Below are 16,115 nucleotides of genomic sequence, written 5' to 3' on the forward strand. Positions count from 1 at the left end.
CTAAGAAGTCAATTCCTCAAAGAAAAAGGCAAAGACCTGAGGTTGGACAAAGTTCACATCAAAATGAAGTTATGGATGACCAAGAGGCACTAGAAACACAAACACATACACCAGTCTTATCATGGGATATATTTAGGTTCAGGACTAGGGCAAAGGCTGAAAGATACATTCAATTGGAGCAAAGGGAATTACTATCTGAGAGGAAAGTGGTATTAGACCAAGGAGAGTATGATGAATTTATGCAGGAAATTGTCAGAAGGAAATGACAATATTTGATAAATCTTCCTAACCAAATACATGAAATTATTGTGAAAGAATTTTACGCAAATGCATGGCCGTTGATACCAGATAAGTCAGAGAGGAAGTCCTGGGTTTGTAGGCAAACAATTACTTATGATAGGGAGGCTATTTCTGCACTTTTAGGCAATCCTATGACCTTACCAGAAGGAGAGCTTTGCCAATACCAACAACGTAGAAGGAGATTTTTAGGTTTTGTAGACCAGGAGGTAGCTAAGATCTTATGCATCCCCGGGAAAACCTTTGAGACAAATGCTGTTGGAAAGGCAATGAGGTTTAAGAGGCAAAGTTTAAATACTTTAGCACAAATCTGGACATCGTTTCTCTTTGCCAACATAGCCCCCACCACACACACCTCAGATGTTCGCATGAGTCGAGCATATTTGATTTATAGCTTCATGGAGAAGTTAACTGTGGACATAGCAGCAATCATTTCAGATGAAATCCACCAATTTGTCATGTCCAACACCTCCACTACTGCAGTAGCGACAAAGCCTTTGGGTTTTCCTGCTTTGATTACTGTTTTATGTGCTTCACAAGGTGTTACGATTCCTGACTGCTCCAACCAAACAATTAAATTGAAGAAACCTATAAATTCTCAGTTCATAAGAAATTACTGCATTAATCCGTTAGAGCATCCTAATCCAACTTCTTCTCAGCCGACCTCATCTGCAGCACCTGCAGCGACACCACCAACAACTACACCATCCATGCCTCATATGCAAAATACAGATTTTGGTATCATACACCATTTGACTCATATAGAACAACAAAACGCAGCAAACAACCGAGCGTACACGCAGTTGAATGAGGCTTTTTACAAGTAAACTTTATTTAAAGAATTTCTTTTACATACTATTTGGATATATTTAATTTGTTTAACATAACTCTCATTTTATCAATTCACAGGTTTACATTACACCAACATCATGGAGAGACTTCTGTTTTCCCTTGGCCTACACCTGAAACTTTTGCAAGTATTGTATCCTGGCCTGGAGACAGCCCAACTTTTCCAACTGAACGCCAATTTGCACAGGATGATATCGTCCACCCAGAGGAGGGAGTTAATGAAGATATACAGGAAAATCAACCAGTGGTTGAAGACCAAGCACAAGAACAATTTGGAGAGGATGGGGATAATGCTGCATACAATGACGGACAACATAATGAAGACTTCAATGACCAAGACTATGTGGCAGACATGATTAATCCTTAGTCCTCAAATTATTTATGGATGTATTTACTTTGAAATATTTCCTATTTTCTCATGGATTTAGTTTTGCGTATGCTTTCATTTTGAAGTATTATATTTTATTAATAGAATGGACTTAAGTTTTTATCCATGTTATGCTGGCAAAATCAATTGATATTTTGAAGTGTATTGAATAATGATATTTGATTCTGTTGTTCTGGAATGGAATGGTTAGGAATGGCTCTGCTCTTATGTTTTTGAATTGCCTATGTAGTAATGTCAGTTTCTGCATAATTTTTCCAATTTCTGCATAATTCGCTTAAGCCCTCGAATTCGCTTAAGCTATTTTAATTTCGCTCCAACCTCACAAGTTTGGCTTAAGCTATGCATCCATTCGCTTAAGCTAACCCAAATTCGCTTAAGCGATTTATGGTTCTGTGAATCAGTACTCTCTGTCGCGAATTCACTTCATTTTAAATAAATTCGCTTGCATCCGCTTAAGCCAATACCTTATTCGCTTAAGCTAATCTACAATAGCTTAAGCGAGTACCTTCCCTGATTCGACTTTGGAGAGCGGTTGGTTTTCAACCGCTCTCCAAAGTGACTTCTAAGAGCGGTTAAATATGAACCGCTCTCAGTATTCGACTTTGAAGAGCGGTTCAAAACCAACCGCTCTCACGATTCGACTTTGGAGAGCGGTTCGTTTTGAACCGCTCTCAGAAGTGAAATTCGCTTAATATGAAATCAAGATCGCTTGAGCGAAACGGAGCGATTCCATAATCGCTTAAGCGGTGATGTATCGCTTAAGCGGATATTCTCCAACTCTCGCTTGGCCTCGCTTTGATGCCAGGATTCCATAAATGCATCGCTTAAGCTTAAAACGTTGGCTTAAGCGAAAATTCACTTATATTAAGCGAATTTGGACAGGACGCTCATGTTCGCGCCAGAACATGAGAGGATCCGAATCCAACTTACCTTGAGGCCCTCGTCCTTTGCACCGCGAACCATGTCCACACAAACTATAAACAACACAAAAGAGTGAAAAAGTCCTACATTATTATATAAAAATTGGAAAACTGAACAATATGTAAGTAAAATATAAGTGGTATCCAAGTTTGCAATTATACACTCTGCTACCTTAACAACCCTTCGTATGCTCTAACAGTCACAAATGTTTTTCCTCCCAATATCTCCAGCTTCATAGAAAACCTTAACCTTTGCAACCTCCAAAGTGCACGAATGGAACAATACTATGCTTCAACTTAACAACATGCTCGTTTATTAATTTGAATTTGTTTTCGTCATCAAGTAGATCACCTTGTCAGGACAGCTTAATGTGTATCTAAACCTTTTAAAACTAATTAAAATTAACAATTTATACTCCTCTTTCTAATAAAATTTTATTATTATTAATTATTTATCTTAAACTTTTAAGATTGAAGTTAACAAAACTCTTAAAATTATTATACTTAATCATTAATAAAGTCAATTCATTTTATTTTTATTGTAACATTATTTTCTTAATCTAGAGTAGTTTTTGTTACGTCATATTAAATATCGTTCCTTATATAGCTGATATTTATTTTTTTAATAATAAAATATTAAATATCGATAGTATAAAAGTAGCTATTAATTTTTTATAATAAAAAAATAAGTGTCATCTATATATATATATCGACACTCATTTTTATTATTAAAAAAAATAATATTATGAATTAAACTGAAACTTATCTCTATTCTTTTTATTAACTTTGTGCTAAAACTTCTTGTGTTGGGATAATTGAATGTTATCTTTTCATTTTTCATGACTGAATTCTCCATCCACAACACTCATGGAGGTCATATTTTTTATATTCATTGTTAAAATCCTCATCCTATTAAAGACTAAAAAGAAAACATAACAGAGATAGATTGTAGCAATCAAACTACAAAAAAGAGTTCTATAAAGTGTTTTCTAGTTTGAAATTAAAGGGAAGAAAGATACTCAATTTTATTGCTTATCAAAATACACTGTGAAGTGTCAAAATATATGCAGATGACACTTATTTTTTTTATTATTAAAAAAAAGTGTTAGCTTTTATATAACTGATACTCAATATTTTATTATTAAAAAAATAAGTGTCGGCCATATAAGAGATGACAATCAATATGATGTGGCAAAAACTATCTTAGATTGGAAAAATATTTTATAAACACCCTATTTTGATAATTTGTTTTTAAATTTACCATATTTTGAGAAAAAAACTGTTGATTCTACTTAAGTATTGATTATTTTGGTTTTTGGTAGTTTTTTTTTTAACTTCTAATTTCTTTGAATAGTTAATAAAATATATGACAAGTTATTAAAAAATATATTATTATATATAATTATTATTAAATGTGTTGTTTAAAAAGTTTTTCTCAAGAATTACAATATGAAATTTACAAAATAATCACTGTACAAGGAAGAGACTTAACCAATTTAAGTTTTACACAAATCTACGAGGTGACTATAGAAGTTTTTGACAAACTTTGCAGACAATGTATGTTTTTCATAGATATTATGAATCAAATATCAAAATTCACTAAAGCCTGCAAGAAAAATTATCTCAAGATTGGATGCAAAGTTAAGAAGTGTGTTTGCTCATCCAAAAAGAAAGGAAAGATAAAAAAATTCTCTCAATAAGCTTTTTTTCTTTCTATTTTTTTCAATAAGACAGCTCTCCCATAGTAATCACTATTATTAGTCTATAGAATCCTTTTGAGGAGAAACATGAGTAAAATAAAGACTTTCATTAAGTTTGAATTTTTTTTTATCTCTTTTGTTGACTTCTTTTTCTTACTTACTTTATTTATAATGACTATCACACTTATTCCTTTTTTAAGAGAAACTTTAAGCTCTGAGTTAAATTAAGTTTTTGTGACATTGTTGCATAAATCACATGTTCTATTATCGACCCTAAATTTTTTAAAAATGCATTTTTTTTTAAGAAATTATCAACCTCAACTTCGAAGAATTACTTAATTTTTCAAGGGTACACTGAATTTACGATTGGAAAATTGGTACGGATACGGATTAGGGTTGCTCTTTTTTTACCAACTCAGCTCTTTGTCAGATCGATGCCCATGTATATGTATATATACACACAAAAGAGTAATAATGTTGCACGTTAAACAAAATTATTGTTAGTGGATTGTTTAAAGATACTGACTAAAAATTGATATTGTTGGGTTAAAATGTTTAGACAAAACTTATATTGACATTTATTTTGGCTTGATTCCTTTCAATGGCGGTAACAAGGACTGCATCGCAACATTTACGGGATGAATATAAGCTGTGCATATGTCAAACATGAAAAACAAGTACATAAAAAACAAATGCAGTGCGTTCGTTCCCCAACGCCTTCTATAAACTTGAACGCTCTCCCACTTTGCGTTTATTCACATCCTCATTCCATCCAAAATGGGAGCCACGTTTACGTTCGGATTATGCTTCCTCTTATTCTCTGGACTCGCATTCTCGGAGCTGTCCACACGACAAGAAAGTGCTTCTCCAAATAAGGAAGGACTTGAACAACCCTTACCTCCTAGCCTCGTGGGACCCTGACACCGATTGCTGCGACTGGTGCTGCGTCAAATGCGACTCCAAAACGCACCGCATCTACTCCCTCGTGATGTTATCTTCTGTGCCAGATACCAATTTATCAGGCCACATACCACCCTCCGTTGGAGACCTCCCTTACCTTGAGACCCTCGAATTTCACAAACTCCGTAAACTCACCGGCCCAATTCAGCCCACCATCGCCAAGCTCACCAAACTCAAGTACCTCACTATCAGCTGGACCAACACCTCCGGCCCAGTTCCAAATTTCTTGGCCCAACTCACAAACCTGGACTTCATCGACCTTTCTTTTAATAACCTCTCCGGCACCATACCTACCTCACTTTCCCGCTTGCAAAACCTTTCGTTCTTACGCTTGGACCGGAACAAGCTCACAGGCCCAATCCCAGACTCATTTGGGTCATTCAAGAAGCCAGGCCCAAGTATTATCTTATCCCATAATCAACTTTCCGGGCCCATTCCAAGCCTCCTTGGGCAACTTAGACCCACAAAGGATAGACTTTTCAAGGAACAAGCTGGAAGGTGATGCCTCCGGGCTTTTCGGGCGGAACAAAACGACGCAGTTTCTTGATGGTTCGAGGAACTTGTTGAAATTTGATTTATCCAAAGTGGAGTTCGCGACGAGCTTGATATCGTTGGATCTGAATCATAACAAGATCTATGGCAGCATTCCCGTGGGATTGACCGCAGTGGATTTTTTGCAGGGGTTCAACGTCAGCTATAATCAGCTGTGTGGTGAGACACCGCAGGGTGGAAGATTGCAAAGGTTCGATGTGTATTCGTATTTTCACAATAAGTGTTTGTGTGGGGCCCCACTTCCTAGCTGCAGTGAACTAAAAATATGATACTTTATGTTCATATTATTCTAATTCAAATAAAAAGGAATCTCCGATTTATGTTTCTGTAGACACTGAAATATAATGTCAAGCTTTACATGCATCTCTCTCTAGCTAACAAAAGAGCATTCGAGGGTAAAGATAAAGAAAAGCTTTTTAATTCTGAATGAACACATTTGGCGAATAAATGCTGCTATGAAATTTGCCTATCGAATATGAATACGATCATTTTAATCTAGGAAATAATAAAAACAGATTCATACCCAACAAAATCCGCTTGCTTTCCGTTGCATGTCCATGTTTTCCAATACACATTTTTATTGAAAGCAAAACTTAGTGTAATTCTTTAATTTTGATTAAAAAAGCGCACTAAATGTACCTAAAAAATTGCACACTCGTGTTCTACTACTGATTGTGATAAGTAACAAAACAAATATGAAATATTCTAAAATATATTAAGCATGACATTCCTCATTCATAATGTCCACAACCGTAAAACTAGAGAAAACAAGTCAATTCAGTCCCGCAATCAAAACTTACAAAATACAGAAAAAGGAAAAACTAGGAAGCATAACAAAGTTAAAATTTGGCTGAAGATCATGCGTCTGCAATGGTCACCTCAACCTCAACACCAGGTTCAATAGTGATTGAGGTAATCTGCTTAACCACATCTGGGGAACTGTAGAGGTCGATGACTCTCTTGTGCACTCGGAGTTCAAATCTGTCCCAGGTGTTGGTACCTAAAAGAAGCATCATTCACAAGAAAACACAAGGCAGAATATCATTCATTCACAAGAACCAAGTATCAGAAAAGCCTAGACGTTAAACAAAATACTCGAAAATCATATCAGCACGCTAAGTAGCACAACAATATTTCTGTTTCAAAAAAACATAAACAATTTCAGCCTCAACAGCAGTGTTTCCATGTTTTGGGCTCTGAGAATGCTCATACTCGCAAAATCAATTGCATTACAACAAAAGACTATAGAGCCAACACTGGAAACCATGTGCATAGGACAGTCAATTTAAATTTTTCAACTAAAGAATGAACATTGAAACAAAGTACAAACCATATTTTTCATTTCACTATGCTAATAAAAGTTTCAGGAAGATTGATATAAAAAACTAAACGCAACAAGATATGAAGCACCTTTCCTTTCAACAGAAATGCTTCGTAATCAAGTTTTATACTAATAGAATATCACTGAAACCTTCTAATCATCCCTATTAATTTCTAAAAACCCAACATAATTCCCTCAGTTCAAAAATAAAAACTGAACTTTTCTTCCCTTTTCGTTCAAAGCTCACAATCTAAACAAACTTTCCCTAGACCAGACCTAAAAAGTAAGATTAATGAAAAACTCAAATAGAAAAAGACAAGCGTGGGATCACTTAAATGACACAACTACACACAAGTTATATTTTTGCTACATTTGAGACACGATATCAATATCACAAGTGTATTGCATTTGAATTTTAATCCAATTTAGCACATCACTCTGCATAAGCAAGTTTTTTTTCCTGTGGTTCCCCATTTAGACGTCGCCTTCCAGGCAATATATTTGGTCTTAAAGAACAAAGAAAGACGGAAGGACATTGAGGCAAACATAAATAATGATATGCAGTGTGTAATTGCGAAATATAAAACATCAAAAGAATAAAATAAGAAGCAGAGAACAAAGGGGAGAAGTGTGCAAGAGAATACCTTCACCACAAGGGGACTTTCTGGTAGTAATGTGAAGAACTTTAGTGGGCATTCTAACAGGTCCCTTGACCCTGAGGCGCTTGTCCTTTGCACCGCGAACCAAGTCCCCACAAACTATAAACAACACGAAAGAGTGAGGATAGGGAGAAGAGTAGAAAAGAAAACTTGAGTGAATTGATGCATACCCTTCTCGAGATTTTTGACGTGCTTGGAGGAAAGGGTAATCCTGATCTTGTGGATCTGTTCCTGAGGCTCCTCCAAGCCGGGTTTAGTGGGCTTCATCGCAGCATACGCCATTGTTCACAGCACGGATAGAGAACGAACAAAGGAAGAAGCCGCAACTGCTGCGTATCAACGAAAGGAGCTTGGAGTAGGCAGGATTAAAAGACCTAAAAGGCCACGCTGCTATTAGGGCAAACCATGTGTCAACTCCCAAACCTTCAATCCATTAATTGTGCAAATTACCCCTATGAATACCACTATTTCTTTACTTGCCCCAAATATTCACTTCACTCCTTTTAGAATTAGGGGAAATCAAGCCAGGTTATTAAATTAATTAAGTTATATTTTTTAAAAAAATTATTTAATTAAAATATCTAAATTTAAATTATTAGTAAAATAAATTATTTTTACACACTCAAGTAAATTTAATGAAATTTTATTTGATATATTTTTGTCCATAAAAAAAATTATCTACTTTATATCATAACTACTTTATTGATTCTTGTAAAACGTAATGCATTTAATCTTTACAATAATCATACTTTTAAGAATTAGACTCTCTATTTGCATAACTTACATTTTATTAGATTGTGGTTCTCATTAACGATGTTAATTAGACAAGATCAATATGTAACAAAAATATTCATATAAAGATTTTTTTTTTTTTTAAAGTATATGAATGTATTCATAAACATGTAATAACTAATAGAAATTAATCGTTAGTTTTCAACAATAAATTTTATATTTTAACACATAAATTCAAATATATACCATGATAAAAAACAATGTCTAAAATTATTGAAAAAAAAAGTTCAATGGGAATATAAGTTAGACATATCAATCATAAATTTTTAAAAAATAATAAACTCGTATATTTAATAAGTTAAAAATAATTATTTATAATCCAATATTATATATATTGATAGATATAAAATTTATTGATTCAGTGAATAAATAAATCAATTAAAAAAATATAACTATGGTTAGTAAAATATAAGAATAATTCACGATAAAGATATTTTATTATAATTTAAAAAAACTACATATACTCAAATACGATTTTGTCATAAATATAAGATATAAATAATTATTTTATTTTTTTTGCTTTGAACTGACTAAGAATATTTTAAGTTAATAAAACAAGAACTACTCAATTATATTATGATAGAAAAATTAAAAATATATTTATATAATAAAATTGATCATTTACGATTTTGAGTAATGACATAATTTAAGATAGTACATATTTTATTTCTTATATGTATATATATATATATATAATAATTTTCTAAATATTCTATAGAAATTGATATATTATGTAAAAATATATATTATAGATATAAAAAAGATAATTATGTATCAAATAATTATTTTGAGAACGCTTATTAATATTTTATTCATTTTTTTAAAAATAAGATAAAAAAGTAAAAATATAAATTGAAGTGAAATTCTGTATTAGTCAATAATTATGTTTTGAAGATCATATTAAGTTATAATATAAGTAATTTTTTAATCAAGTTTGTTAATTTATATTCTTTTAAATATTATAATTAGTTAAAATAAATATTTATTTTATTTTTATACATATTATTTATATTCTTGGAATCTAAACAAATTAAAATTCTTAACTCTCTACAACATCAATAGATAAAATATTTTTAAGAACAAACAAATTATAAATTTGTTTTTCATTAATAAAATAATCATAATTTGATACATAAAAAATAATGACAGTCTTTATAGTCGTTAAAGGTGTTAATTAGACATGAATTAAAATGTAACAAAAATATTTATATATGAAACTAAATTCTGAGTTTTTTAACTACAAGAACTCATTCATAAAAAAAGAAGAAGACAATTATAAAAGACTAAACGTATAATTTAACCATAATAATAACAAATTATTGATTAACAATAAAAGGTCAACATAGTTTATAATAATTTTAAGACATATAGTTAGATTAATCTATATAATATATATTGAGTAATTTATTAATAAATACTTATACCACTTAATAACTCTTCATAGAATATAAAATTGATCAATTAAACTTTCAAATTTTTTTATATTATTTCTATAATTATATATTTTAAATTTTACATAATTTAAACATTTGTAAATGTATTAGTCAAAATTTAATAATTTTTTATATTTTAAAAACATTTTACACGATGTAATAAAATAATATGATAAAATATTTATTATTTTTTATGAAATTTATAAATTTTTTTTTTTGATAAAAACTTCCAAATCATAATTATATAATCATATAACATACATTGATGGTCATAGCTATAAGATATGTACCTGAAATCACGTGACTTTTAAATTTGACATTTAGGAAAATTGTGGTTATCAAGTTTCCAAGACTTACCACCGGACACGATATTTCTCAGCAACATTTTAACACGTTATTAAAATAATAAACATTTGACCGAAAAAACATTATTTTCTTTTGTTGTATAAAAACATTAACTTCTTTTGTTGTATAAAATTTTCAATAACTGCATCTAATGAAGAATTGAAGATAATGCTTGTGTGATAAATAAATCTTGGTCCCTGATCTATATAATTTCCCTGTTTTATTTGAATTTTGTACGAGACATCAATCAACCTGATCTTTTAAAATTTATTCTTGCTATTAAATTAGTATTCTGAAAAAGAATCAGTAGAATTAATAACTATTGACACCCCAACTTGATGTTGTTAATAAAGAAAGTAGTAATACGAAGATATATCAAGCGGACCTGAATAAACATTTACTTTTAAAAAAACTGTTATTATGAAAATATGGATATTGATATAGGGTAAACTGTATTTGTACATAAATTTTGTAAAAAATATCATACGACAAAGAAAAAGGAAGAGAAAGGTGTGTGAAACTAGATGATTGGCATTACGAAGACAGAGAGAAAAAAGGTTATATTGAATGTTGTATGAATTTATTGAATTAATAATATTACGCTAAATATTTGGCGGATTTTATATTAAAACATGCACAATTTGTTATTTGAGAATTTGCAAAGTAATATAATAAAGTGTTGGTGTCAAGTTCTCATGTACTATGTGATGTATTAATTAGTAGGCTAGTAACAAGGTCTTGTACAGAATTTACTCAAAGGCTGGGAAAATTCAAACTTTTTCTCATGGATAGGAAAATTCAAAATTCAATTGTTTAAAGAAAGATCAGAACAGTTAAATTCCATCCAACAACTTTATCAGGTTTTCACAAACTTCTATCCCGTTATTTTAACTTTAATGTACACTTTCTTGATGATAATTTACAAGTTCTTCCCCCTTTCATTTGGGATGGAGTTCTGGATCAACTAAGCATGTTACAATCATCAGTGCAAAAGCAAATTTGCGTGTTACAAGTTTTGGTTAGTATTAGAGGTGAAAGGACCATTGTATTAATCGACAGTGTAAAAGCAATCTCTTCTTCATATGTAATAACCCTATCACAACGAAGACTCTTTCCATGGTAATCTATCAAGACCATCTACAATGGCTCTTCGAAACTCACCATTGTGGAGAAGGAAGGATGATACATGCCCACCTGTGACCCATCTCACCTCAGAACCTGGCCACGCTTTTTGAAGTTCCAGGACAGAGTGTTTTGGAATGTATCCATCATCCTGCAAAAACAACGCTGATAATAATTAACAGCTGAAATCCAATGGCAAATGCAGACATCTTAATAAAATATGATTTTATAGACAGCAAAATATCCCTTTAAATACAAGAAAGCAAATTGTCTTTGAATAACCCCGGGAGTAAAATCTAATATACCAGTGCACCAAACTAAAGTTCTCTTTAAAAGTTTGGTGAACTGTTAACCTTTTGTTTTTTCAATGTCACAAAACAACAGCCAGATGTTCTAAGTGCTGGATTTCAATGACAAAAACCACATTCATCTTATAGTTTATAGACATTTAAAAACACATTGTTAAAATGATCTAAACAGCCATGGAAATAGCAAGCAAATTTAAATAGATAAACGTTAGAAGTTTTTTTTTTTTCAATTTTCACTATGCAAATTCATAAGGTGATGATGAGATCTGGAACTTACAGTAGCAGCAACAAATATTACAGCATTGGGGTTTTTGGGAATTGGAAAGCGTGTGACATCTGTGAGAGACAGAACATTTCTCATTCGTTCTCTCACTTCCTCGAGAGTCATTGCAACTTTTTGGGCTGCAAGATCCTCTCTCAGTGCTTCCCAGGCAGTGCCATGCTTTAAAATTCCCTCACAGAATGCCACAACAGCAGAATGTGGGGATAGAAAAGGGAGTGTTGCAACAGGTGTAGGGTGAAGAGATCCAACCATTGCAGCATGTACTCCTCCTGGAGTACATTAAAATGTTGCAAAAATTATACAAAAGGAAAAGCCAAGAGATTCAAAAAGTTAAAACTTGTTTGGTTACACCACACATGGGACAACCACTATGTTGTTACATCTAAAGGAGACTTAGTTCAAGTTATAACATTAGCTTATTTCTCATGGGTTATATTATTGGAGTTGAAAAAAAAAATGACATTGTAGTCATGTAGCAAAATAAAAGTTAAACAATACTGTGAACATGAAAATAGTGTGAGCTCCAGCATGGGTTTCAGACGAATCTTACCCATACTAAGTCCACAAACACCCATCTTGCCAAAACCTGCCTCAGAGTCCAACCAGTGTAAGAGACTGCGTGCCTCTTCAATGGTTGCTCTTCCTAATAAAAGCAAGTCACTAACACACAAAAGTTTTGCACCACGCTGCAGCACAGGACGTCTTTGTCCATAAAATGGACTGCATTTACATACGACACAAATACGGAGCTTATTAAATGAACAGTTTAAACGGAAAAAAAGGTGCTTTTGGTTTCAAAATAAGACCATCCCTAACCTCTCAAGTACCATGGTTGCAATGTTTTCCTTCAACAGCGGTCCACCAAGACGTAATCTTCTCTCAAATGCATGGTCTCCAGTTCCTGCACAGAAAGGGGAGAGGGAATGAATATCTTTAGTTTCAAAACAAAATGGAAAGATCTTAAACACATAATCGCAGGCAGAGAGAATTGAATCTTCTGGTTTATTGTGTTAAAAAGTTCTTCTCATTAACATGATGAAATTATCAAGCCATAATATGAACAGAAAAACGAACAGAACTTATCGCTGCTTCAATGCAAAGAATCAATTAGATAGGAGTTAAAGGTAAAATAGTACAAGTAAAAGAACATAGTTAAAGGTAACACAATATTTTTCCGTACTCAATGGCTGATCAAATCTGTCACATGTACTGTTTACTGGATGGGATCCGACAAGCAATTTAGTTAAATACCAACATCACACTATTCCATTGCATGTAAACATGCGATTCATCCAGAGTAACATTCAATGTACTATGCTGACCATAAAAAATGTCGTAAAGCTGGTCTTTGGAAGGAGTATGATAGGAAGGAAAGAAAGATAGAGGCAAAACAGAAAAGATGCTCAAATAGATTAATTGGTCTACAGGGATGCAAAACAGTAGGCCTAACATGAGAAAGGTAACCAATTTTGATTCTCCAAACATAATTCAGCATTGCCCCTCAAATATAAGGTCAAATTTTAACAACACAGGTTCAGATTGAATTACTACAGCTCTACTGTTTTACCTTACAGGCCTGTTTGGTGAATATAATAGGATTTAAAAGGATAACATACGAGACTTGGATAAGAACATGATAAGATAAAGGTAGGATAAACTCTCATCTTATTTTACAATTGTTGCATACCAAAAAGGAACAACATGAGCAAAAAGTGAAAGTGACAGAAATGAGAATGCTAGAAGACCTTTGGAGGCGCCACAAAGGAAAGTGGATTTTATGACTCTTAGTCCGGTAAAGAGGGGTTGAGGAAAACTCAAAAGAACATTAAACAAAGTTATTAAAAGAGACTTTTTGATTAACCGGAATTCTGAAAATTTGATTTTTGACTGAGCGCAACAGCGTTGTATGATCTATGTAGCCGACGTCACCTGGTGAGATAAAACTTGATTGTTAGTTGTTGTTATAGCTGCATACCAAAATGACAAACTAGATACATTATGCTATTTTATTCTGTTTTTTTCTAACTCAGACCCTCCACATGATAAAATTAACACTAGAGAGTAGGATAGGATAAGAAAAAGTCACCATATCTTGTTCTTTTATCATGGTCACCAAATGGGCCTAAATGTTTTCAAAAAATAATGGCTGTATTCGTAAGTGTAGTAATCAGGTCAACCAAGCAAAAACACTTTTCTCCTTTCATCTTTTCATAATATTTTACAATTAAATTCACCAATCCATTTTGTCTACCAAATCATCAATTGTGTTAAGTATCTACAGATTATGTTGCAATCCCGAGAAAAAAGGTTCAGCAATTCATATCTAATCCTAAGCAGGAAAAACACGCGGAGTTGACAACGGACACAACATAGCTCAAAAATCAAAATTTATCCATTCAAATCAAGTTTGCATTACATCTCCCTTGATAGCAGATAAACAACTCCAAATTCAGCTACCGTGTAGAGGCAAAAGTTAAATACTGTTAGTGTTACCTGCAAGATGAATCACGCAGGCCATCCTGTGTGGAGGCACAGACTTGGGCGTGAGGAATGCAACCCTTGCAAGGTGGCTCTCAGGGGGCAATGCACCTAGCAACTGCTCCTCACAGGGGGTTTTGAATACCCCTTCTCTCAAACAAGCCGTTTTGGTCTCCCAAATGGTTCTCCAAACGGGTTGAATCAAAGTTGGAGGCCAATTATGACCGGCCACTTCTGGGAACAATTGCTTTATCATCTTCTCAAGCATCTCAAGTTTTGTCCCACCCCATCCTCTTGAGAAGAATGGGGTGCTGATCTTAGTTCGGTGCATGAATGCTCCATAAACGTGATCCAACACATAATGAAGCATTCCCAGATTCACCGTCACCATTATTTTCCACTCAAATTCAAAAACTTTTGAATCTAACCAACCAATGTTGATAAAAAAAAATGATAATATGAATAGAAGAAAGTAAAGGGTGTCTGCTGATTGATGATGGAATGTTGAGCAATGGCATAGACAAGTTCGATATGAAGGACCAAAGTTTTCGTCAAAAAATCATAGATATGCACGAAAAGAAAGCTGGGAAAAGAGTAATTTGTTGATAAAACAGTGATTAATTGAGGGAGAGTGGGAAATTGGGGCAGAAGAGAAGAAAGAGTGGTTGTAACGCTAGAAATAGAGGGAGATCTAAAGGGGAGAGAAACATGAGAAGATGGAATGGATGAGAAAGAGAGAGAGAGAGGGACAGACAAACCGCGATCGAACTGCAACACAAAACTGTGGGCGGAGAATGACTTGACACGGTGGATTTGAGGTCCACCTCTGACCTTTTTATACTCTTCTTGTTTGGAATAATTCTTTCGAATCAAATAATTAGTTTTAACGACAGCTAGATAAATATTTGATTATTTGTTTACATTATCAACACATTTTTTATAATTCAAATTTTTTAAAATTATTGTATCTTTTTACTATTTTAATTTATAAATCTTTTTACTAACATTAAAGTGATATATATATATATATATATATATATATATCTTTTAAAAAATTAATTAACGTTTTTAAATATTATACATATATTGTAAATAAATTTTTTTAAGTTAAAATAACAATTTTTCCTTCAAATTTCTATCCTGCAATAATGCCATGGGTCAGGTCAATGATTACATACGCTTAAAATAAATTTTAAGATAAGATTTTACATGGACATTTAATGGTAAGATTTTTAAAAAATATTTATGTCATTTTTCTAAGTTAGGGCTTAGGAACTGATTAATAATTGATCATGAAAATGTTTAATCATATATGTTCGATTTTAATTTCCATAATTTTAATGGTTCTTTATAAATAATAATAATAATAATAATAATAATAATAATTAAGGGTTTGTTTGGTTTTATTTTCATTTTCAAATAAGAGCATTTTACAAATTAAAAAGGATGGAAGTTTATTTCATTACTCTCGTTCTCTCAATTACTTTTGTTTTTGAACAGAGTTCTTGAAGTTCTCCTAAAGCAATGAATAGCATCACAATCAATAGACAGGCTGAGCCTTGGTAGCATTGTATATTGATCTTATAATATTATGAATGTAAAATCTTTTGATTCATTAATCTTTTATGTTATATTGTATAAAAATAGGATTTATGCCTTGAAGTCTCTTTGGATATATTGTGTTTTGATTGGGATGCAATGTATTTTT

The 16,115-nt window shown here is 32.4% G+C and overlaps 3 protein-coding genes across 3 annotated transcripts; 1 reads left to right on the plus strand and 2 right to left on the minus strand.

Moving 5' to 3' along the window:
- The first annotated feature begins 4,931 nt into the window (after window positions 1-4,931).
- LOC113862149 (polygalacturonase inhibitor-like) lies at window positions 4,932-5,987 on the plus strand. The gene is given in 3 exon segments (XM_027495280.1): window positions 4,932-4,993; window positions 4,995-5,553; window positions 5,555-5,987. Coding segments are annotated over 3 exon segments (1,002 nt in total). The 3' UTR covers window positions 5,936-5,987.
- A 373-nt stretch (window positions 5,988-6,360) lies between these two features.
- On the minus strand, window positions 6,361-8,046 carry LOC113862896 (40S ribosomal protein S20-2). Its single transcript, XM_027496180.1, has 3 exons — window positions 7,817-8,046; window positions 7,632-7,745; window positions 6,361-6,666 (listed from the first exon to the last, which is right to left on the minus strand). The coding sequence occupies exons 1-3, from the start codon at window positions 7,926-7,928 to the stop codon at window positions 6,524-6,526; spliced, it is 369 nt and encodes a 122-aa protein (XP_027351981.1). The 5' UTR covers window positions 7,929-8,046; the 3' UTR covers window positions 6,361-6,523.
- Window positions 8,047-11,186: 3,140 nt separating this feature from the next.
- On the minus strand, window positions 11,187-15,163 carry LOC113863444 (protein ABHD18-like). The gene is made up of 5 exons (XM_027497029.1): window positions 14,423-15,163; window positions 12,746-12,830; window positions 12,480-12,649; window positions 11,924-12,198; window positions 11,187-11,489 (listed from the first exon to the last, which is right to left on the minus strand). Exons 1-5 carry the CDS (start codon window positions 14,796-14,798, stop codon window positions 11,313-11,315), a joined length of 1,083 nt encoding a protein of 360 aa, XP_027352830.1. The 5' UTR covers window positions 14,799-15,163; the 3' UTR covers window positions 11,187-11,312.
- Between the last annotated feature and the right edge of the window lie 952 nt (window positions 15,164-16,115).

Source organism: Abrus precatorius, unplaced genomic scaffold (genome assembly GCF_003935025.1).
Source record: "Abrus precatorius isolate BTA unplaced genomic scaffold, Abrus_2018 Scaffold3, whole genome shotgun sequence".
Classification (NCBI taxonomy): domain Eukaryota; kingdom Viridiplantae; phylum Streptophyta; class Magnoliopsida; order Fabales; family Fabaceae; genus Abrus; species Abrus precatorius.